The sequence below is a fragment of the Bufo bufo genome, chromosome 1 (genome assembly GCF_905171765.1).
Source record: "Bufo bufo chromosome 1, aBufBuf1.1, whole genome shotgun sequence".
Classification (NCBI taxonomy): domain Eukaryota; kingdom Metazoa; phylum Chordata; class Amphibia; order Anura; family Bufonidae; genus Bufo; species Bufo bufo.
Window position 1 is genome coordinate 182584131 of NC_053389.1, and position 24076 is coordinate 182608206.

The following is a 24076-nucleotide window of genomic DNA, read 5'->3' on the forward strand; positions in this document are numbered from 1 at the left end:
TGGCGGCGGGGAAGGCCAGCACCTCCAAGGCGTAGAGCGCCAGTTCGTGCCACGTGCCCAATAGTTGTAAGGCACACATGGATCACTGAGGACGCTGACAGTCTGCTACGTACTCCTTCACTATCTTCCAAAATTTTTCCCTCCTTGTGACACTAGGCCACGCATCAGGTTGAGGGTGCTGGCGGGGTGTCATAAAACTGTCCCAGGCCTTGGCGAGTGTTGCCCTGCATCTGTTGGAACTGCTGTGTGTTCCCCTTATCTCCCCTCCTTGGTTTCCCAAGGAACAGCGTACTCTGCCGCCAGCATTGTTAGCTGGAAAGTTTTGGAACAATTTTTCCACAAGGACCTTCTGGTATTGCACCATTTTGCTTGTCCTCTCCACCACAGGAATGAGAGATGAGAAGTTCTCTTTGTAGCGGGGGTCGAGAAGGGTGAACAACCAGTAATCAGTGTTGGCCAAAATGCGTATAACATGAGGGTCAAGGAAAAGGCAGACTAACATAAAGTCAGCCATGTGTGCCAGAGTCCCAACAGACAAGACTTTGATGTCCTCATCAGGAGGATGACTCTCAATCTCATCCTCTTCCTCCTCTTCTATCCATCCACGCTGAACAGATGAAATAAAACTTCCATGGATACTACCCGCTGTAGCAGAGGCAACCGTCTCCTGCTCCTCCTCCTCCTCCTCCTTATCATTATCATCCAATTCGCGCTAGGAAGATGAACTGAGGGTGGTCTGGCTATCACCCTGTGTACTGTCTTCCCCCATTCCCATTTCCACCTCTTCCACATGCAAAGCGTCGTCCTTAATTGTGAGCAGCGAGCGTTTTAGTAGACACAGAAGTGGGGATGGTTATGCTGATAATAGCGTTATCGCCGCTCACCATCTGTGTTGATTCCTCAAAGTTTATTAAAACTTCACAGAGGTTAGACATCCATGCCCACTCCTCGCTTGTGAAGAGCGGAAGCTGACTGGAAAGGCGACGACCATATTGCAGCTGGTATTCCATTACTGCCCTCTGCTGCTCACAAAACATGGCCAACATGTGGAACGTCGAGTTCCAGCGCGTGCTCACATCGCACAACAGTCAGTGAGCTGGCAATTGCAAGCGCTGCTGCAGCGTTGCCAGACCGGCGGAAGTTGATGATGACTTGCGGAAATGGGCACACGCGCGGCACACCTTCACCAGTAGCTCAGGCAAATTGGGGTAGGTTTTGAGAAACCGCTGAACCACTAGGTTGAACAAGTGGGCTAGGCATGGTATGTGTGTAAGCTTGCCGAGCTTCAAAGCCGCCACCAAGTTACGGCCATTATCAGACACAACCATGCCTGGTTCTAGGTTGAGTGGCGAGAGCCACAGCTCAGTCTGGTCCCTTATCCCCTGCCACAGCTCTGCGGCAGTGTGCCGTTTGTCACCTAAGCAGATCAGTTTAAGCACGGCCTGTTGCCGCTTCCCCACTGCAATGCTATATTGCTTCCAGCTACTGACTGATGTCTGACTGGTGCTGCAAGATGATAATTCAGAGGTGGAAGTGGAGATGAGGCAGAGGAGGAGAAGGGGGGGGGGGGGTTGCAGCCACTAACATAGGTGGTGGTGAAAACCCTGATAGAAGTAGGCCCTGCAATCCTTGGCGTCGGTAGCACCTCTGCCATCCCAGGGTACGACTCGCTCCCGGCCTCCACAACATTCACCCAGCGTGCCATCAGGGAAATGTAGTGTCCCTGGCCAAAAGCACTTGTCCATGTTTCAGTCGTTAAGTGGACCTTCCCAATAACTGTGTTGGTCAGGGCACAGGTGATGTTACAGGACATATGCTGGTGCAAGGCTGGGACTGCACACCGTGAAAAATATTGGCTATTACAGTGAGTGCGTAGCAGCCAACAAACGTGCGGGGAGGAGACTCAAGCATCTCGCTCGAGCACACGTGCCGTGCATCGCGATGCTTGCGTAAAATTAGTGTTCAGCAGAGCATGCTCGCCCAACACTACTTATATGTGATGCTCACGACTCCAATCAGTGAGAAGAGCAAGGCTTGGAGCTATTGTTATCTATCTCCAAAAAGTTTGCACTTCATAATTTGATCAGGTGGGTGCATCACCATTTACCTACACACAGGATTCTTTGCAAGGCAGTGTAGACTATGGGGCACCATGCTATTTTCTTTCTGTTAGGCGGGGTTCACACAGGCGAGATTTCCGCACAGGTGCAATGTGTGAGGTAAACGCATTGCACCCGCACTGAATCCGGACCCATTCACTTCTATGGGGCTGTGCACAGGTGATTTTCACGCATCACTTGTGCGTTGTGTAAAAATCGCAGCATGCTCTATATTGTGCGTTTATCACGCAACGCAGGCCCCATAGAAGTGAATGGGGCTGCGTAAAAATCGCAAGCATCTGCAAGCAAGTGCGGAGGCGGTGCGATTTTCACGCATGGTTGCTAAGATGACAGTCTATTCACTGTATTATTTTCCCTTATAACATTGTTATAATGGAAAATAATTTCATTCTTTAATACAGAATGCATAGTAGAAGGTCAATTGAGGGTTAAAAAATATAAAACAATTAACTCACCTCCTCCTCTTGATTGCGTAGTTGCCGATCTCTTCTTACTTCTTTAATCATGAGCTGCCGGCTAAAGGACCTGTGGTGACGTCACATAACATGGTCCATCACTGTGGTGATGGACCATGTGATTGGACCATGTGATGAGCTCAGTGATGTCACCACAGGTCCTTTGACAGGTCCTGAAGAAAGAACAGGAGACCGGCAGCTACACAATCAATTGGAGGAGGTGAGTTAATTTTTATTTATTTTTTTAACCCTCAATTGACATTGTACTAAGCATTCTGTATTAAAGAATGCTATTTTTTTCCCTTATAACCATGTTATAAGGGAAAATAATACAATCTACACAACCTTGAATTCAAACCTGAACTTCAGTGAAGAAGTTTGGGTCTGGGTACCACATTCAGCTTTTTATCACACGCGTGCAAAACACATTGCACCCGAGCAATAAAAACTGAACAACAGAACGCAATCGTAGTCAAAACTGACTGCAATTGAGTACCTACTCGTGCGGGTTTGCCGCAATGCACCGGGGACGCATCCGGAGCCAAAATGTGACGCCCGTGTGAACCCAGCCTTATAGACTAGAACCCCTCTAGGATCGGCCATCAATGTCTAATCAGTGGTAGTATGACCACTGGGATCACCACCAATTAGGCCTCATGCGGCCTCCATTCTGTTTGTGTTTGCGGATAGGATGGGGACCCATTCATTTCAATGGGTCAGCAAAAAAATGCTGATAATTCATTTGTTTGTGTTCCGCGTCCGTTGTCTGTGTTTCCCCTTCAGCAAAAAAAAATTGTGAATGTCCTACTTTTTTCACATTTGCGGACAAGGATAGGCATTTATTACAAGGGATCTGTGGAAAAAAACGGATCCTCCAAAAAAAACAGATGCCGCATCCGTTTTTTGGCGTAGTCACCATTTGCGGACGCAAAAAACTGTCGTGTGCATGAGGCCTTAGTAGAATTGAGTGGACCTGCTGCTTGCTGAAGGTGTGGGGATAAGCTATGGTACAAGGGATGAGTCACGGTGTCTGGATAAACAATGATGAGTGCCGATCCCTCCGCCAAAGGATGAAACGAGAGAAAACAATTCGGAAACTACGATGTGAAAAGGATTTAGAGAAGCTGCATTGGATTAAATGGTGGACAACAAGGTTAATAAAATAAATGGTGGTCTCTCTTAAAACAGGAATGAGCTTGTCCAGTTTGGAAAAAAGACCATTATGATCCTCTGATACATGAACCAGAACACACTCTAGAAACGACTCTTGTCTATCCGGTTCATTACATATTGCTATACATGTTATATCTTCACATCCTCTACTTTTAGCAACTCACCGTTAGTGGGTTCATGAAAGATGTGGATTCTCCAATGCTTTCTTCAATGTACTTTCTTTCTTCCTCTGAAATGGTGGGGTGCTTTGCGGGGCTTTCATAGGACACAAGAATCCAGAACATGTACCAGAAAATCCCAAAGCTCCCTGTAGGCCAGATGCATATTATTTTTGATACAATTTGTCTAATTTGCATATTTAAATACATTTTTGTTAATTTTTTTTGTTGTTGCCCTAGATGAGACAACCACTTTTTATTAGAAGGATTATCTGATAATACGTTCATTATGATGTGTCCTGCTACTGGGACTCCTAGCAATTAGCTGTTACTTGTGAAGGTGACCAGTTTTCCTGTTGCGCCACCAAAGGAGAAATACATTATTACATCATGCTCATTAAAGGACTTGTCTGGGACTCCAATATTCATGCTATCTTCAGGATAGATCATCAATATCTGATCAGAGGGGGTGAATGGGATTCAGTTGCAGTACCAAGCACAGCCACTATACAATGGGTAGCACTGTGCTTGGTATACAATGAAGAGTTTGCTGCCTTTCAAACAGCTGTTTGGTGGGGTTTGCAGGAGTCGGACCCCAATAGATCTGAAATTGACGACCTATCCTAAAGAGAGGTCATTAATATTTAAATCCCAGACAACCCCTTTAAATCAATATGCTGTCTATGTAATGCGAGCCAGGCTAGATCCTCCAGAGAGTGAGAGAGAGAGAAATGCCCTCTGTGGTTGCTCTTCTTTCGGACTAATTAATGGAGGTCCTGAATGAGAAACTCCCGTCTGTTCAAGGGGTTGTGCCACTAATATAAATGTATCCCACCCAACAGATATCACTTGCCCTAAATACCACCGTTTATCAAAACTGCCTTTTTCTAAAGTAATTTGCCTACCATTGTGCCCAGTGGTAGACTGGTTTGATATTCAGTTGCTGTTGGTTATGTCCTGTAGTGGAGCCGTGTAATACAGGACTCACAAGCGTCATTGGTAAGAACAAGGGGCGTGGTTAGTGTCACATGATCTCACTGCCCTAAGGCATGATTGGATGGCAGACACATGACAAACCAGGAAGTAGGAGAAAACTGCAAATGAGGTAAATAAAAAATAAAAAAACACTCCAAGGAGGAATGGGAGTTGAAGTAATAAACTTTTGAGTGAAAAGTAATTTATTGTACAAACCCTTTAACTCAGAATTCTTGAATATTTTAAAATGTATATACTACACTAGAAAACTCCTTTACATGTTAACTTACCGTAGACATAGAAGACCGAGGTCCATCCCGTATACTGGACTAGTACTCCAGCCAATGGCATGGCCACTACGGCTCCAGCATAGGAACCTACAAAAAACGGACATTACCAACCTGGATACATTTCGCCAATGTATTATTTTGCTACACCCATATTTATACAGCATCAATAAGATTAAGAGCCTGTTCACATAGCGGAATTCCCATCACAGACACAACTCAAGTGGCGACCGCGTTGTGTCTGCCTCCCATCTCCCATTGTATTTCAGCTGGTCTGTGGCATTCGAAGTAAACAACCGTGGCAGGAGCCGCTGTGGTTTCTGCCTCAGAAAACGCTGTGGATTTTGTGTTCTGTGGGAACAGGCCCTTAGTGAACAGTATTGTATGAGATTTATGAAACTGTCTAAAAGAAAAACTGCCTTTGTTGACCACAGCAAACCAATCACAGCACAGCTTTCATTTTATATTTTGCTCTTGAAAACTGAGAGATGTGCTGTGATTGGTTTCTATGGGCAGCAAAGTTTTTCTCATAGACAATTTTCATAAATCTACCCTATTGTGTATGCGATTAGAACTACTGTGGATGTACTACCAGGTTACTGATAATTGGGCAGCATTGTTTGGCACCTTTTACCCTGTCTGGGCAGGTCAAAAATTTAAAAAAGTTATGTTTTACGCTTAGCGAGAGAGAGAGGCATACCACATGGTATTTTTTCCTAAAATGGGTACGGCCAAACAGTGAGGCTTCCTGATGCAGTTTTGGAAGCCAAAACCAGGAGTGGATCATAAAAGGGGAGATCGTATACAGCAGGCATGCTCAACCTGCGGCCCTCCAGGTGTTGTAAAACTACAACTCCCACAATGCGCTGCTGTAGGCCGCTGCTGTTGTAGTTTCGCAACAGCTGGAGGGCCGCAGGTTGAGCATGCCTGGTATACAGGATACAATTTCTTCTCTTTTTTAACTCACTACTAGTTTTGACTTCCAAAACTGCATCAAGAAACCTGACAGTGTGGATGTACCCTAAATGTACACCGTGCATTTATTTGTAAGGAGTGGGTGCAAAGACAGGGAGCTGCGATTGCGCCGCTCCCAGTCATTGTACCCCTCAGATGCCGCGTTCATAGCTGATCACGGCATCTGACAGCAATAATACAGTATAATTATTTTTTTATAAAATCATACTTACCCTCATCCACTTAATCGTGAATAGCCGGGTGCTGCCATTTTGATTAAAGATCATGGCCGGCGTGATAACGCCATACGTCACCATGCACAGGATTTTTTGGGAGATCTTTAATCAATATGGCAGCGGCCGGCTCTTCGTGATCAAATGGATGAGGGTAAGTATGACTTTATAAAAATTTTTTTGCTGTCAGATGCCGCAATCAGCTAAGAACGTGGCATCTGAGGGGTACAATGATGGGGTGCAGTGCAATCACCGTTCCCTGTCATTGCATCCACTACTTACAAAGTCATGCGCTTCGTGACAAAGTAATTTGTCACTAAGCGTTTCGCTACCACGAGGAAATTTAGCATTGCGATGAATTGAGATTCCCTGAGATTCAAATCAAATTTGGGGAGTTCGATTCGCTTAACCCTATTTGTAATGTGTGAATGTATGTAGTGGTTGTAGTGTATTTATGTATCTAGTGTTTGTGTCACGGCGTGGTTCACTGTGACAGTTGTGCCGTGTAGGCTGGCTGCATGCCCTCTCACTGGCTGCAGGCTGAGTCCTGTGTATGCTTGTTGCTTGAGACTGCATGCTGGCTGCAGTGTTGTTTGTGAACTGTTGCCTGTGTTTGTGTCTCCCCACATCTATATCTCTGTGGCTCCTGCCAGTGGTGCCATGCAGGCTGGCTGCTTGCGCTTTGTGTACTGGCTGTGGGTGTTCCCATGCATGCTGGTTCTGCGACGTGTGCTGGCTGCGACCTTGTGTGTGAACATGGTCTGAGTATGGATGTATTTGTGTTTGTATCCATAGGCGTGCGCACGGGGTGTGCCGGGTGTGCCTGGGCACACCCTAATCAAGCCGACTTGAGGTTTACAATGTGCGGCACTGCAGGCAGCAGAGCAATACAGCTGATGCCTGAAATCTCCAATAACAGAGCTCTGTACATTACAGAGCTCTGTTATAAGGGAGGAGGCTGCTGATTGGCCAGTATCAGCTGGCTGCCCTGCCATTGGCTGATCCTCTCACACCCCCTTCTCTCGGGAGCTGAACACAGCAGCAGCAGTAGCTTCCTTTTCAGTTATTATGAATACAGGAAGCCCGCCGCCCCTGCTGCTGATGAAGTGCCAGGGACAGCATAGGAATGGAGCCATCACCATGTGCCCAGGTGAAGTGCCCATGTTAAGTGTCCTGCAGGCTTCTAACTACTGCTGGGTGGGAGCTCCATGTGGAGCTTTATGAATGGAAAAACTAATAGCCAAGACAGAGGCTAAAAAACACCTGCTTCTGACCCTTATGTTAAAACATAACTTTCATTTGATTGCTTTAACACCTAATGGAAAAAAATAATTTTAAAAAGCTGCTGTTTCTCTAGATGACATTATAGTAGTGGTAATAGAGTCTCAGGGGTCTATAAAAGCAGCTACACTATTTTTACAGACCTTTGAGACTCTATTAACATAAGGTCATCTAGAGAAAAAGCAGGTTAAATTCTTTTTTTTTTCCCATTTAGGTGTTAGAGCAATCTAATGAAAGTTATGTTTTAACACCTAAAGGAATTTTTTTTTTAAAAAACCTTCTGTTTCTTTAGATGACCTTATGTTAATAGAGTCTCAAAGGTTTGCAAAAATAGTGTAGCTGCTTTTATAGACCCTTGAGACTCTATTACCACTACTATCAACATAAGGTCATCTAGAGAAACAGCAGCTTTTTAAAAAAATATATTTTTTCCTTTAGGTATTAGAGCAATCAAATGAAAGTTATGTTTTAACATAAGGGTCAGAAACAGGGTTTTGTTTAGCCTCTTGGTTATTAGTTTTTCTATGCAAGTTCTCTGGATCAATGAGATTTTTCCCCCCGTATGGTTTATATATGTAGAGCAATGTCCAGTGATAACAGAGAGGACTATACGGTATATTGTACGGGATGGTGCAGGGGTTATACGGTATATTGTACGGGATGGTGCAGGGGTTATACGGTATATTGTACGGGATGGTGCAGGGGTTATACTGTATATTGTACGGGATGGTGCAAGGGTTATACTGTATATTGTACGGGATGGTGCAGGGGTTATACTGTATATTGTACGGGATGGTGCAGGGGTTATACTGTATATTGTACGGGATGGAGCAGGGGTTATACTGTATATTGTATGGGATGGTGCAGGGGTTATACTGTATATTGTATGGGATGGTGCAGTGGTTTTTATGCTCTTTGATGTGACAATTATCTTAGGTTTTCCTATCGCCCACCTTTGATGGCGCTGTGCCCAGCTCTGAGCCGATCCCGCTCAGCAGCTGCCAAGGCTTAGAGGGAACACTGGTTCTGTCACCCCCGTGCTGCACTTTTTCGCCCCATAAGATGCATTTTTTACCCCAAAAGTGGGGGGAAAATGCCCCTGCGTCTTATGGGGCGAATACTAATCAAGTTATTATTACCAGAGGGCCAGGAAGCGCTATACTCACCTCTTCCTGGTCCTCATGCGCTCCACTGTGAAGGCTGCGCACAGTGTGAGGCCGCGCTGTGACCTCACACTGTGCGTGCCCACACAGCATACTGTACAAGAGGATTACCGAGCGCGAGCGGTGAGGAGCGGCAGCGTTCGGAGCAGGAAAGTGTTTTTTTATTTTATTTTATATGGGGCACGGGGGATTGATATGAGGCTCTGAGGTCTGATTGGGGGTCATTCACATTGGGGTCTGATCTGAGGTCTTATTGGGGTCTTATTGACATTGGGGGTCTGATTGGTGGTCTGACCTGAGGTGTAATGAATTTTTTTTTTCTTATTGTCCCTCTCTAAAACCTTATAGGGCGAATAGAGCGTCTTATAGGGCGAAAAATACGGTAAGTTTAAAAATGATTTCTTCTCCCTTCATTATATTGATAGTGCAGGTCTGTATGTATACAGAGTGTATTTGTGTGTGTATATATATATATATATATATATATATACATACATACATACATACATACATACATACATACATACATACATACACATACATACACAGGTGCGTGCGCTGTGTTTGTGCTTTAGGGTGCACACCCTAATGCAATAGGCTGCGCACGCCTATGTTTGTATCTGCATGGTTCCGTCACTCCTTGTTGTTGTGTAGGCTGGCTGCTTGTACCTGGTACTGGCTTCAGTTATCCTGTGTATGCTGGTTGTCGTTTAGGGCGAGCTGGCTGCAGCATTCTGTGACTGGTGTGAACTGACACTTGTATTGTTTGTTCTGTGCTTCTTGTTACTACTGGTTTTAGTGGGGTTAACATTCCCTGTTCTGTGCCCGGGTGTGGTTTATCAGGTGCCCTTGTTAGGGCTCGTTCACATGAACGTAAGGGCTCCGTGCCTGGGTCCGCAATGCAAGGGCACCAACCGTGGGGCAGCCGCATGCGGATCGCAGACCCATTCACTTGAATGGGGTCCGTGATCCGTCCGTTCCGCAAAAAGATAGAACAAGTTCTATATTTTTGCGGAATGGAAGCACGGAACACACTCCGTAGTGCTGCGGTGGGGTTCCGTTCCGTGCTTCCTTTCCCCACCGCATCTCCTGATTTGCAGACCCATTCAAGTAAATGGGTCCACATCCGTGATTCGGAATGCACACAGCTGGTGACCCGTGTATTGCGGAACTGCCGCATGTGGTCCGCAGCACGTGCACAGAGCCCTTACGTTCGTGTGGACGAGCCCTTATGCAGTTATCTTTGAGCTGTGGGTCTTGTGTCAGTCTGTCTTATGCCTTGCTGAGTGTAGCCCCTTGCTGCTGACCCTGGGGGTTTTGCCATCTGCCCTTCTGTGTGGTGTAGTCTGGTAAAGCATTGGTGTTGTTGATGTTATATCCTTATCCATGCCTTGTCTGATCTTCTGTGTCTGTATCCTGTCGGTTCCATGTATAGCCTGGCAGAGCCTAACTGCTTCTAATCCTGTCTGTTCCATGTCTAGCCTGGCAGAGCCCATCTGCTTCTGATCCAGTGTGTTCCATGTCTTGCCTGCAGTGCTTTACTGCTTCTGTTCCTGTCCTGTGTATGTCCTGCCTTCATGAGAGGCCATGCTTCCGTTCCACATGAGGTCCAGGCATCTGCTTGTGTGCTGGTTCCCATTTATATTGTCTGTTCCATGTAGTGAGTTTGGAATCCAGTCCTGTTGTCTGTGGTTCTCTGCAGATAGCGGCCAATTGTACCGGGACCTTCCTGGAGGTACAACCAGTGAGCCCTCAACCAAGTTAGTCCCCACCACCGGGGGCTCTGTGAAGAATCAGGCTCGCTGGTTATCTGCCCTCTGGGTTTGGCCTCCTGCCTTGGTGCACTTGGTTCTGTGGTAGTGGTATCACTATTACATGTGTAATAAAGTATTCTTTTGGTCTCTGGTCTGTATCTGCCTGTGTCCTGTATGCATGACATTCTGGAGGTCTGCCTGGGCCTCCGGAACGTGACAGTTTGTAGTGTGTGTACGTATGTAGTGTTTGTATTGTGTGTCTTTCCAAGGGTGCACCACCAATGAGTCCAGGTGAGGCAATCGCCTCAGGCAGCTCCAGGAAGGGGCAAGAGCGGGACAGTGGAAGGGCCATGGCCAATGAGTCCTTTCATTGTGGAAAAGGGGTTAGGTTAAGAAATTGGCATGGGGGGGCGCCGTTTCAGTTTTCACCTCAGGCAGCAGAAAGGCTAGCTGCACCCCTGTGGCTTCTGTGTGTAACATGTAAATATGTGTCCTCATTTTCATTGAAGGGGCAGACTAATTGTCCCAGAGAAAGCCATACCGAGCTCTTTGCAATCAATAACCGTGCATTATTAATGCATATATTTTTAGAAGGCAGGAGGAATGTACTTCCTTTAACTAAACCATTTTATACAGCCTATTTCCAGGCATCCAGTATGTTCAAATGCCATTCACAGAAACATCTGGACTCAATTTATGGAAAAGGTGTCAAATAAATAGAATCTGTAGAGCACTAAACCATCTACACCATAAATCCAAGAAAAATACAGCGAGTAAATATCTTTCAGTTGTCCATTCATGTGCAGATGTTAGAATTTGTTTTGGCCATTTTATAGCTATACTTTTTATCAGGGCTTTTTTTCTCAGAGAAAAGGTGGTGGAACTCACCCCCCCTCCCCTGGCCACGCCCCTACCCAACCCTAGGACCGCCCCCCTACCCGCCCCTAAGACCGCCCCCTACCCACCCCTAGGACCGCCCCCTCTACCCAACCCTAGCACCGCAAGTAAAATTTGGGGGGGGGGGGGGGGGGCTATAAAAGTCCAGCCCAGCAAAGAAACCCCCCAGATGGGGATGGCACTGGATCTGGGGATGGCACTGTTAATGGGGGGATCTGAGGATGGCACTGTTATGGGGTGGAGGATCTGGGGATGGCATCCACAGATCCCCCATCCTATAACAGTGCCATCCACAGACCCCCCCCCCCCATCCTTTAACAGTGCCATCCACAGACCCCCCCCACCCCATAACAGTGCCATCCACAGACCCCCCCCCCACCCCATAACAGTGCCATCCACACACCCCATAACAGTGCCATCCACACACCCCCCCACCCCATAACAGTGCCATCCAGAGACCCCCCCACCCCATAACAGTGCCATCCACAGACACCCCCACCCCATAACAGTGCCATCCACAGACCCCCCCACCCCATAACAGTGCCATCCAGAGACCCCCCCACCCCATAACAGTGCCATCCAGAGACCCCCCACCCCATAACAGTGCCATCCACAAACCCCCCACCCCATAACAGTGCCATCCACAGACACCCCCACCCCATAACAGTGCCATCCACAGTCCCCCCCCACCCCATAACAGTGCCATCCAGAGACCCCCCCACCCCATAACAGTGCCATCCACAAACCCCCCCACCCCATAACAGTGCCATCCACAGACACCCCCACCCCATAACAGTGCCATCCACAGACCCCCCCACCCCATAACAGTGCCATCCATAGACCCCCCCCCCACCCCATAACAGTGCCATCCACAGACCCCCCCCCCACCCCATAACAGTGCCATCCACAGACCCCGCCCACCCCATAACAGTGCCATCCACAGACCCCCCCCACCCCATAACAGTGCCATTCACAGACCCCCCCACCCCATAACAATGCCATCCACATACCCCCCCCACCCCATAACAGTGTCATCCACAGACCCCCCATTGCCGCTCCAGTACAGTTATACAATGTGTAATGAAATGAATAATGATTCCTGCTGCCCCTCAGTAGTATAACATTCAATGTATTTGTACTCACAGCCGGCTACTGACATCATAATCCAGGCCGGCCGGGCAGACGAGCGGCAGCGTCACTGACTGACGTCACGTGAGTGCGCCGCCTACTTTATGAATGGAGCAGGCGGCCCAGGCAGGTGACGTCAGTCAGTGATGCTGCCGCTCGTCTACCCGGCCGGCCTGGATTACGATGTCAGTAGCCGGCTGTGAGTACAAATACATTGAATGTTATACTACTGAGGGGCAGCAGGAATCATTATTCATTTAATTAAACATTTTATAAGTCTCTACTGGAGCTGCGGGGCCGGAGCACAGTGAACGCACCGGCCCCCAGCTCTTCCTCCCAGTCCCTCCCCGCTGATACATCGCAGCTTGCGATGTCAAAAGGTGGCGGAACGCCGTTCCGGTGCGTTCCGCCAGAAAAAAAGCCCTGCTTTTTATATAAATCTTGGTGACAGCATCTTCATTCACAGCGCTCATCCTCACAGACCAACCTGGATCTCCTGATGCTGGCTGTTTCTTATATGCTGTATTATTCTTAGGCCTCATGCACACAAACGTATTTTCTCTCCGTGTCGTTCGGGTTTTTTTTTGCGGAGCAATTCACTTCAATGGGTCCGTTGCATTCCGTTTCCATATGTCCGTATTTCCGTTCCGCAAAAAATTGAACATGTCCTATTATTGTCCGCATTACGGACAAGGATGGTACTGTTCTATCAGAGGCCAGCTGTTCCGTTCCGCAAAATACGGAATGCACACGGATGTCATCCGTATTTTTTGCGGATCTTTTTTTTGCGGACCGCAAAATGCATACGGTCGTGTGCATGAGCCCTTATTGCACTATGGAGTGCTTCAATGGCATTTCGGCCTGTGCCTCTGCACCTCCAAAAAATAGAGCTTGCGGACGGATCATGGACTCATTCAAGTTGAATGGGTCTGCATCCATCTGCGCCATCCACACGGAGGGTGCCCCTGCAATGCCCGTGTAAAATGTACTACTATATTTGACCATTTTGTTTTAGTAGCAATACAATGCATTAGGGTCCATTCACAACACGGAAACCGGCAATGTGCGTTCCGCATTTTGTGGACAAGAATAGGACATGTTCTATTTTTTTCGGGATTGGAATTGCAGACCCGGAAGTGTGGGTCCGCAATTCCAGATCCGGGCCACACATCGTGCGGCCCCATAGAAATGAATGGGTCCGCAATTCCGTTTCGCAAAATGCGGAATGGAATTGCGGATGTGTGAATGGGGCCTTAGGCTTTTCACATAAGAGATCTATGACAGGTATCCTTTATTTCTTGTCTGTTTCTGACATCCCGGGTCCAATAAACATTACATATGTATGAAGTAATTAAAGGGCAGGATGTAAATTGTACGGAAAATACATTACCACAGAAAGCCGTTGTAGCCAGTCTACTGCGTTCCAGGGGTGGTGCCCATTTGCTCCAGATCCCGTGACATGCTGGGTATGTTACTCCCTTAATCAAAAATAAATAATGCAGGTTATCAAAACTTCTGAAATGTAAATTAAATGCTGATATATTGATAGCACTATATCAACACTGGAAGGGTCTAGTAACTAGATGCAATATACTGTTATGTATGTATACAATACTCCTAGATTTGAGTGAAATAAGACTGCATCCATGCTGGGACAAATTGGGGGTGAAAACAGCATACCCTCTAACATAGGCGTCAGTATCCCCCTCTAATACTGGGTCCTTAGGTATTTCCAAATTGTCTTCGAGCATGACCCCCAGTAAAAGACTCACCCCTTTACACCTGGGAAGGACATTGGGGCGAGCCGGTACAATACCAACTACTGGGGCTACCTTTATGGTATGGCAGTCTAAATAGGATTGCTGGAGTGAGTTGGTCTAAATTTTCTTAAAATGCGTACGGGTGCAATAAATTTTGTGCATTTGGATTGCGAGAAAATGAAATCTACTTGTAAAATGGATGTGTCCCCACATTTGTGCCATTTACTAACTTTAGTTTAGTTTAATAAATCTATCAAAAAAATTTAGGCCAGTCCCCCACCTAGGAAAAGCATCCAAAGTGACATTTTTGTGCAGTTACTGACAAAAAATTGCATAAACTGTAAATGGGCCTATATTTTTCATCTGAAATATGTTCTTGGTTGAATTTAAAGAGGTTGTCCCAGTTATTCTGAAAGTCCTCCCAACTAGATTCACTAAATTCATGAAAATCTGATATTTCCCTTTTTCATCCCCGCCATTCTTGAAACCACAGCTCCAATCCTCCTCCTCCTGCTGTTTGTATACAAGGCTGTATAACATGCAGGTATAATGCACATGACTGCTGCAGCCAATCACTGTCCTCAGTGGTATATGTTGCAAGACCACTGAGAACAGTGATTGGCTGCAGCGGCCATATGCCATATACATTATCATTGGTAAAAAGAGGTAAGGTAATGATATTATTTTCAGGCATTTAGTGGAGTTGTGAGTATTTTAGGATAATAGAGAACTTCTGATGTGGTGTCATATATATAGGGGGTAATTTATCAAACTGGTGTAAGGTAGAGCTGGCTTAGTTGCCCAGAGCAACCAATCAGATTCCACCTTTCATTTTGGACAGCTCATTTGGAAAATGAAAGGTGGAATCTGATTGGTTGCTATGGGCAACTAAGCCAGCTCTACTTTACACCAGTTTGATAAATAAACCCCCATAGTGTTTTCAGAGAACCATGAAACCTGTCTGAAATTTCTGGGGGTCCATGAAATCTCTCCCCCCCAAAAAAATGCAAATGTGCTAGGTTTGCCTAAGTCCTCCTGCACACGAACATGTGCGCCCCCTGGTCGTGCTGCGGCCCACAAAATGCGGGCCGCAATGCATGAACACCGTCCGTGGGGCAGCCGCAGCGGATCGCGGACCTATTCACTTTAATGGGTCCGCGATCCGGCTGTTCCGCAAAAAGATAGGACATGTTCTTTTTGCGGAACGGAAGTACGGGACAAAACCCCACGGAAGCACTCCGTAGTGCTCCCGCAGGGTTCCGTTCCGTGCTTGCATTCCGCACCATTCTGCATCTCCGGATTTGCGGACCCATTGAAGTGAAAGGGTCCGCATCCGTAATGCACACGGAACGGTGACCGTGTATTGCGGATCCGCAAATGCAGTCCGCAATACGGCAACGGGAAGCACACGTTCGTGTGCAATAGGCCTAAAAGAAACAAAAAAAAAAAGGCTGAAAAAATGTTTGTGAAAATGCAGGAATTTTATGGCCTGCTTTATAAGCCAGAAAACAAAGCCTTTGATGCCATATTTACCTCTACTAATCCCTGCAGGATCCTGACGAAGATAACACACCCATAATGTACTTTGGCAGCTGACGGGATTAACATGTTTAACGAAGACGTAGCAACTATAGCGAATCCAAACACCCTGAGAAGAAGCGAGAAAATCATTTAACACAAAATCCACTGATATACGCTGAATTTATTCTCTCGACACCCTAACACATGGAGTATCTCAATATCAGGTCACCTATAGATCGTATTTCTATGTACTGTATGCATGAAAATATTACTAAGGTTTTATCAAGTGCCAATTTACTATAATCTAATATACCTATTCTGGTCAATGCAGTGGTATTGCCGTACTTTGATGATGATTTTGAGCATTAACAACTTGTTTGGTTCCTCAAATCACAGATGCACAAAACACGATACTGGCCATGTGCGTCCTGCATTTTTTTTGCCGTTCCGCACATCCCGTCCTATGTTTAATTAAAATGCCTATTGTTGTCTGCAAAATGGACAAGAATAAGACATGTTCTATCTTTTTTGCCGGATAGATGCAGAGAATATGCGATGAGCTGTCCGCATTTTTTTGCGGCCCCATTGAAATTAATGGGTCCACAGCTGATCCACAAAAAATGTGGACTAAAACTAAGATTGTGTGAATGGGGCTTAATTGGCAAGAGGTTGGGCTGCTACAATCCTACTGGGGTGGAAATCGCCATCTCTGTCACATGAAAAGTGCTAAATCTACTCAAAGCGATCCCATACACACAGCTTATGGCAGAAAACACTGCTAAACGTGAGGAGCTTTGTTCTTAGGTATTATAGCAATGATGCAGAAAAGAATACATATTTGGTTTTATTAAATAAATGTATGAGGATTATTTTTGGTATACAGTTTATTTAATTTATTACATTGAATGACATATTGAGAAAAAAAGACAATTTGAATTTCCTAATATTTTTGACAATTTTGCAAAACTTAAAGGGGTTGTCCCAGCCGTTAATATTGATGACATATCGTCAGGATTGGTCATCCATATCTGATTGGCGGGGATACGACACCCTTCACCCCCACCGTTCAGCTGTTTGAAGAGAAAACAGTGCTCCATGCGAGCGCTGCTTCCTCTTTATTAGGCCTCATGCACACGACCGTTGTTGTGTTCCATTCCGCAAAATGGGGTTCCGTTGTTCCATGATCCGTTTCCGTTTTTGTTTCCGTGTGTCTTCCTTGATTTTTGGAGGACCACCAGACATAAAGGAAAGTAAAAAAAAGTCTAAGTCTAGTTTCAATGATAGGAAAAAAACAGACGCGGATGACAATCTTGTGTGCCTCCGCGTTTTTTCACGGTCCCATTAACTTGAATGGGTCCGCGAACCGTTTTCCGTGAAAAAAATAGGACAGGTTATATTTTTTTGACGGACTGGAACCACGGATCACGGACGCGGATGACAAACGGTGCATTAGCCGAGTTTACAACTGACCCATTGAAAGTCAATGGGTCTGCAGAAAATAACGAAAAACGGAACAACGGACACGGAATAAAACAACGGTCGTGTGCATGAGGCCTTACACTGCCCTTCGTCTCAGAGGTGTAGTGTAACACAAGTACCAGCTCCATTCAAGTGAATTTGTAATTGCACTACGCCACCGCTCCACAGTAGACGATGCGTAGTGTGAAGACCAGGAAATCCTCCTCATCTCACAGCTGATCGGCGAGGGTGCTAGGTGTCGTAGAACCACCAATCATATATCGATTACCAATCCTGATGATAGGTCATCATCAATATTAATGGACAGACAACCCCTTGAAGATACTGGTCTAAGGCCTCATGCACACGACCGTTGTGTGCATCCGTGGCCGTTGTGCCGTTTTCCGTTTTTTTTCGCGGACCCATTGACTTTCAATGGGTCCGTGGAAAAATCGGAAAATGCACCGTTTTGCAGCCGCATCCGTGCTCAGTGTTTCCTGGCCGTGAAAAAAAAATGACCGGTCCTATTTTTTTCACGGCCAACGGTTCACGGACCCATTTAAGTCAATGGGTCCGTGAAAGAACACGGATGCACACAAGATTGGCATCCGTGTCCGTGATCCGTGGCCGTAGGTTAGTTTTTATACAGACGGATCCGAAGATCCGTCTGCATAAAAGCTTTTTCAAAGCTGAGTTTTCACTACGTGAAAACTCAGAACCGACAGTATATTCTAACACAGAAGCGTTCCCATGGTGATGGGGACGCTTCTAGTTAGAATACACTACAAACTGTGTACAAGACTGCCCCCTGCTGCCTGGCAGCACCCGATCTCTTACAGGGGGCCGTGATCAGCACAATTAACCCCTTCAGGTGCGGCACCTGAAGGGGTTAATTGTGCTGATCACGGCCCCCCGTAAGAGATCAGGGCTGCCAGGCAGCAGGGGGCAGACCCTCCCCCCCCCTCCCCAGTTTGAATATCATTGGTGGCCAGTGCGGCCCCCCCCCCCTCTATTGTAATAATAGGTTGGTGGCCAGTGCGCCCCCCCCTCCCTCTATTGTAATAATTCGTTGGTGGCACAGTGTGCGCCCCCCCCCCTCCCTCCCTCTATTGTAATAATTCGTTGGTGGCACAGTGTGCGCCCATCATCGGCCCCCCCTCCCTCTATAGCATTAACAACATTGGTGGCCAGTGTGCGGCCTCCCATCTCCCCCCCCCCCATCATTGGTGGCAGCAGAGTTCCGATCGGAGTCCCAGTTTAATCGCTGGGGCTCCGATCGGTAACCATGGCAACCAGGACGCTACTACAGTCCTGGTTGCCATGGTTACTTAGCAATAGTACAATAGTAGAAGATTCATACTTACCGGCTGCTGCGATGTTCGTGTCCGGCCGGGAGCTCCACCTACTGTTAAGTGACAGGTCTGTGCGGCGCATTGCTAAATGAACTGTCACTTACCAGTAGGAGGAGCTCCCGGCCGGACACAGACATCGCAGCTCCCAGGTAAGTATGAATCTTTTACTATTGTACTATTGCTAGTAACCCGCTGCCACCAATGATCGGGGAGGGGGGGGGGGGTAGATGGGAGGCCGCACACTGGCCACCAATGTTGTTAATGCTATAGAGGGAGGGGGGGCCAATGGGGGGCGCACACTGTGCCACCAACGATTTATTACAATAGAGGGAGGAAGAGGGGGGGCGCACACTGTGCCACCAACGAATTATTACAATAGAGGGAGGAAGGGGGGGGGGCGCACACTGTGCGGCACCTGAGGGGTTAATTGTGCTGATCACGGCCCCCTGTAAGAGATCGGATGCTGCTAGGCAGCAGGGGGCAGTCATGTACACAGTTTGTAGTATATTCTAACTAGAAGCGTCCCCATCACCATGGGAACGCCTCTGTGTTAGAATATACTGTCGGAAATGAGGTTTCACGATCTAACTCGTATCCGACAGTATATTCTAACATAGAGGCGTTCCCATGGTGATGGGGACGCTTCAAGTTAAAATATACCATCGGATTGGAGAAAACTCCGATCCGATGGTATAAAAGGGACTCCAGACTTTACATTGAAAGTCAATGGGGACGGATCCGTTTGAAATGGCACCATATTGTGTCAACGTCAAACGGATCCGTCCCCATTGACTTGCATTGTAATTCAGGACGGATCCGTTTGGCTCCGCACGGCCAGGCGGACACCAAAACGACTTTTTTTTCATGTCCGTGGATCCTCCAAAAATCAAGGAAGACCCACGGACGAAAAAACGGTCACGGATCACGGAAAAACGGGACCTATTTTTGCGGACCGCAAAAAAATAAGTTCGTGTGCAGGAGGCCTAATATGTTTTATACAGCATGTTAGTACACTATATGCCCCAAAAAATAAAAATAAAAGATCAAATAAAACCTAGATGTAACCCCACAATGCTTGTAGATTTGTATCACTTAGATATGACAATTTTATAAGATAAACCACATATAAATCCCAATCCAAAACTGCTGAGATGAGTCATGTAAAGTGGGTATACAGTTCATTCTCTCAGCTGAAAACATTATTCTCACCATTTTGAGATTTCTTCCAACTACAAACTACCAACTACTTTGCCTAGCTAAGGCCTCTTTCACACGACCGGATGTCTTTTTCAGTGTTTTGTGATCCGTTTTAAACGGATCTGTTGTTCCGTTTTTTGTCTCCGTTGTGTTTCCGTTTCTGTTCCGTTTTTCCGTTCCGTTTTTCCGTATGGCATATACAGTATACAGTAATTACATAGAAAAAATTGGGCTGGGCATAAAATTATCAATAGATGGTTCCGCAAAAACGGAACAGATACGGGAAACATATGGATACATTTCCGTATGTGTTCTGTTTTTTGTTTTTTTTCGGACCCATTGACTTGAATGGAGCCACGGAACGTGATTTGCGGGCAATAATAGGACATGTTCTATCTTTCAACGGAACGAGAATATGGAAACGGAATGCATAAAGAGTACATTCAGTTTTTTGGGCGGAACCATTGAAATGAATGGTTCCATATACGGAACACAAAAAACGGCCCGTAAACAAAAAAAAAAAAAAGGCACGTGTTAAAGAGGCCTAAGGCTAATTTGACACTAGCGTTAGACATCTCCAGCAGGCTGTTCCGGCAATGAGCAACCTCCCAGAGGTGTCTGGATCCGGCACTGCCGGACGCTACCTGACACACACGCAGGAGTTTTTGTTTGGTAGATTCATATTTGCCAGGTTGTGGCTGAATCTCCACTGGTCCCCATTATAGTCAAGGGGGCCGGATAGTGATGTGGTAGCTTCCAGCAATGTCAGAATGCAGAGGTCTGTAGGCTGTTCCCTGCCGGATCTAAAAGCCCTAGTGTGAAACTAGCCTAACGCTATATTTAACCCCTTAGTAACTAGCCTGTTTTGGGCCTTACTGACTAAGCGTTTTTCTTCCTTTTTTCCTCATCTCGTTCCAAGAGCTATAACTTTTTTTATTTTTCTGTCTATATAGCTTTATGAGAGCTTGTTTTTTGCAGGAGAAGTTGTAGTTTTTAATGGCACCATTTTGGGGTACACATACCTTTCTGATTAACTTTTATTAACTCTTTTTGGGAGGGATTTGGTAAAAACAGCAATACTGCTACAGCGTTTTTACATTATAAATTTTACGGCGTTCATTTTTCGGTATAAATAACATAATATATTTATTTTCTAGGTCAGTACAATTACAGTGATACCAAATACCTATAGTTTTTTTTAGTTTTACAACTTTTTTGCAATCCCCTTTTTTTAAAAGAAAAAATGTGTAAATGGTGCTTTTTGATCACTTGTTATTATGTTTTCTCGGTGGCAGCTAAGAATAAATTAGCAATTCTGTCTTCTTTTTTTAGGGAATAATTTACATGATATTTATGTAGTCCGGGTCGTTACGGATGTTGCAATACCAAACATATGGGGGAGATTTTTTATTTTTTTCAATTTTTTTTTCATTGAAAAGCGTATTTTTTTATTGAATGAATAAATGTTTTTTTTACTTTTTTTTTACCACTTAATAGTCCCAGAAGAAGACTATAACAGACAGCTTTCTGATTGATTTTAAAAAGCAATGCATTATCCCTATAGTGCATTGCATTTCAATAGCAATGCTATTCTAACATTGACCAGCAGGCTGCGCCAGAGAAGCAGAGCCTGCTGGAAACTACTCAAGGAGGGTCTGGGACCTACATCAGACCCCTTCCAGCCTTCACCTACATCCGCACCCCGCAATCGCATTTGCGGGGTGCCGATGGGAGATTTGTGATCGGCATTCCTGTTGCTCTGGGCTGTTAGAGTCAGGCCCCCGCTCCCCGCTGCACTGGGGACCCGTGCATCGCTTAGACTGCGGCCCAGACTAAGGCCCCCTTAGTGACCGCCGTAAAAAGGTATATGGGTGGTCACTAAGGGGTTAAAAAATGTTATTTAAGCCATTAGGTCTATTATTTGCAGGTTGCTATCTATGGGCTTTGTTTAGCCATTGTTTATTTACTTTGGTTTCGCTATTTAGTTGATGTTTAGTTTAGTTCCTGTCACCAGAAAATACAATGCAATCTACAGACAGCCTGTTATAGAAAAGGAAGAGCAGAGCAGATTGATAGAGAGTTTGTTAGAAAAGATTCAGTAAAACTTGTAATTTAGGCTACTTTCACACCAGTGTTTTTGCTGGATCCGTCATGGATCAGCAAAAACGCTTCCATCATGATAATTCAACCGTCTGCGTCCGTTATGAACTGATCTGGTTGTATTACTTTTAAAATAGCCATGACGGGTCCTTCATGAACACCATTGAAAGTCAGTGGGGGACGGATCCGTTTTCTATTGTGTCAGAGAAAACGGATCCTTCCCCATTGACTTAGATTGTGAGTCATGACGGATCCGTGGTGCTCCGCACCACATCGCGGACAGAAAAACGCTACTCTATATGTCCTCGATGGGGACGCAACCAAACAGAACAGAATGCATTCTGGTGCACTCCATTTTGTTCAGTTCAGTTTTGTCCCCATTGACAATAAAGGGACAAAACGGAAGCATTTTCCCCCGCCATTAAGATCCTATGATGGATCTCAATAGCGGAAAGGGAAAGCGCAAGTGTGAAAGTAGCCTTATACATTCAAAGGGCACCTGTCATATGTGTTTGCATTGCTGAGAAAAATGATGTTTTAATATATGCAAGAAAGCCATTATGAGAAACGGGAATGGTGGGGGGGGGTTGTCGATACTCCTAGAGGCTCTTCTCTCTCTGCAACTGCTGCATCATTGACAGGGCCAGGCAGTGTGAACGTCATCACTAGTGTTGAGCGAACCAAAGCATCTGAAGTGGCATTGGATCCGAAGTTTAGAAAAAATGTAATTCGCAACAAATCAGAATTTCTTCTCGCTTCGTGGTAACTAATATTTATTTATTTTTTTCTCGTAAAATGGCTATTACACGTATTATAAAGTGAAAGTAAAAACCCTGGAAACGCAAGATCACCCATAATACCGTGCAGCCAGCCAATCCGCAGATAGTAACAGTTCTATAAAAGCCTCATCCCGCGCAATCTCCACCATTTCTCTGTGAGCTGAGCTTAGGGAGAGACGTGGTAAGCGCTCAAGCACTAGCGACAGTATTGAAGAAAACAGAAAAAGAATATTGGAGAGGGAGAGTGTATGGAGAGTGTATGGAGAGTGTATGGAGAGTGTATGGAGAGTGCAGGGACAGTGCAAGGAGATCATGGGGAAAGTCTTCTGAGACTGTAAAGAGAGCATAAAGAGACCCGTGCATCTTGTTCACGTGCTGTGGCATTCATACTTAATCTGTTAATATCTATATATATTTACTGTGCGTCAAACTTTGTCTCAACAATCGGTCTAATATATCGCCGCATTTATCTTTTTCAAATACTGTGCCATTCATATTTAATCTGTTATACATAGACTCTACATAACTTTGGCGCATCCAGCGACACTTCTAAAAGTAAGCCAGCTGTCTTACATTTATACCATTTTCTACGCCTAAACCAGGCGTAGAAAATAATGATTGAGACGGGCCTGCCGGCCTGATCCTCTTCACCGCCAACACCATGCCCACTTTCTTAGACGAGTGAGAAAAAGTCACAGATTGCTGTGCAACTAACCGCTGCGCTGCAATCTGCGCCTGAAATACGCCTAATATAGACGTTTTTCAAGTTAATGAATGACCTCCTTAGTCTCAACAAGCATTCTAATATGTCAACAGATTTCTCGGTCACCTGCTGAAACATTCATACTTAATCTGTTAATACAGTATATATATATATATAAATATATATATATATATATATATATATATATATAAAAATTGTGCTTCAGACTATATCACCGCGTTTATCTTCAACTTGTTCGCCTGCTGCAGCATTCATACTTAATCTGTTTAAATACACTATATATGTACTGTGTGTGTGTATGTATATATATATATATATATATATATATTTACTGTGGGTCAGACTCAACAGGCGGTCTAATATATCGCTGCGTTTATCTTGTTCACCTGTTGTGATATTCATACTTAAGCTGTTACATTACTAATTCAGTTAATGTACACTATGGCCAACAAACAGTTGCCTGGGCCCTCCAAAGGAAAGGGCAGTGGCAAAAATGAGCTGTATCTGGCACAAGTAGCAGCAGAAGAAGGGGTGGTGGTAGCAGTAGCCGCAGCAATAGGCCAGAGCTGCCACTGTCATCCAACTGTCGTGTTTTGATCAACAATCC

The 24076-nt window shown here is 45.6% G+C and overlaps 1 protein-coding gene across 1 annotated transcript in view; it reads right to left on the reverse strand.

Annotated features, from left to right (window-relative positions):
* SLC17A7 (solute carrier family 17 member 7) overlaps positions 1-24076 on the reverse strand; it is a 136257-nt gene that overhangs the window by 10727 nt on the left and 101454 nt on the right. Inside the window, exons 4-7 of the mRNA XM_040433031.1 lie at positions 15872-15986; positions 13969-14056; positions 5172-5258; positions 3913-4055 (exon numbers count right to left, since the gene is read on the reverse strand). Coding sequence (XP_040288965.1) covers positions 3913-4055; positions 5172-5258; positions 13969-14056; positions 15872-15986 — 433 coding nt within the window. The remainder of the gene's footprint in view (positions 1-3912; positions 4056-5171; positions 5259-13968; positions 14057-15871; positions 15987-24076) is intronic.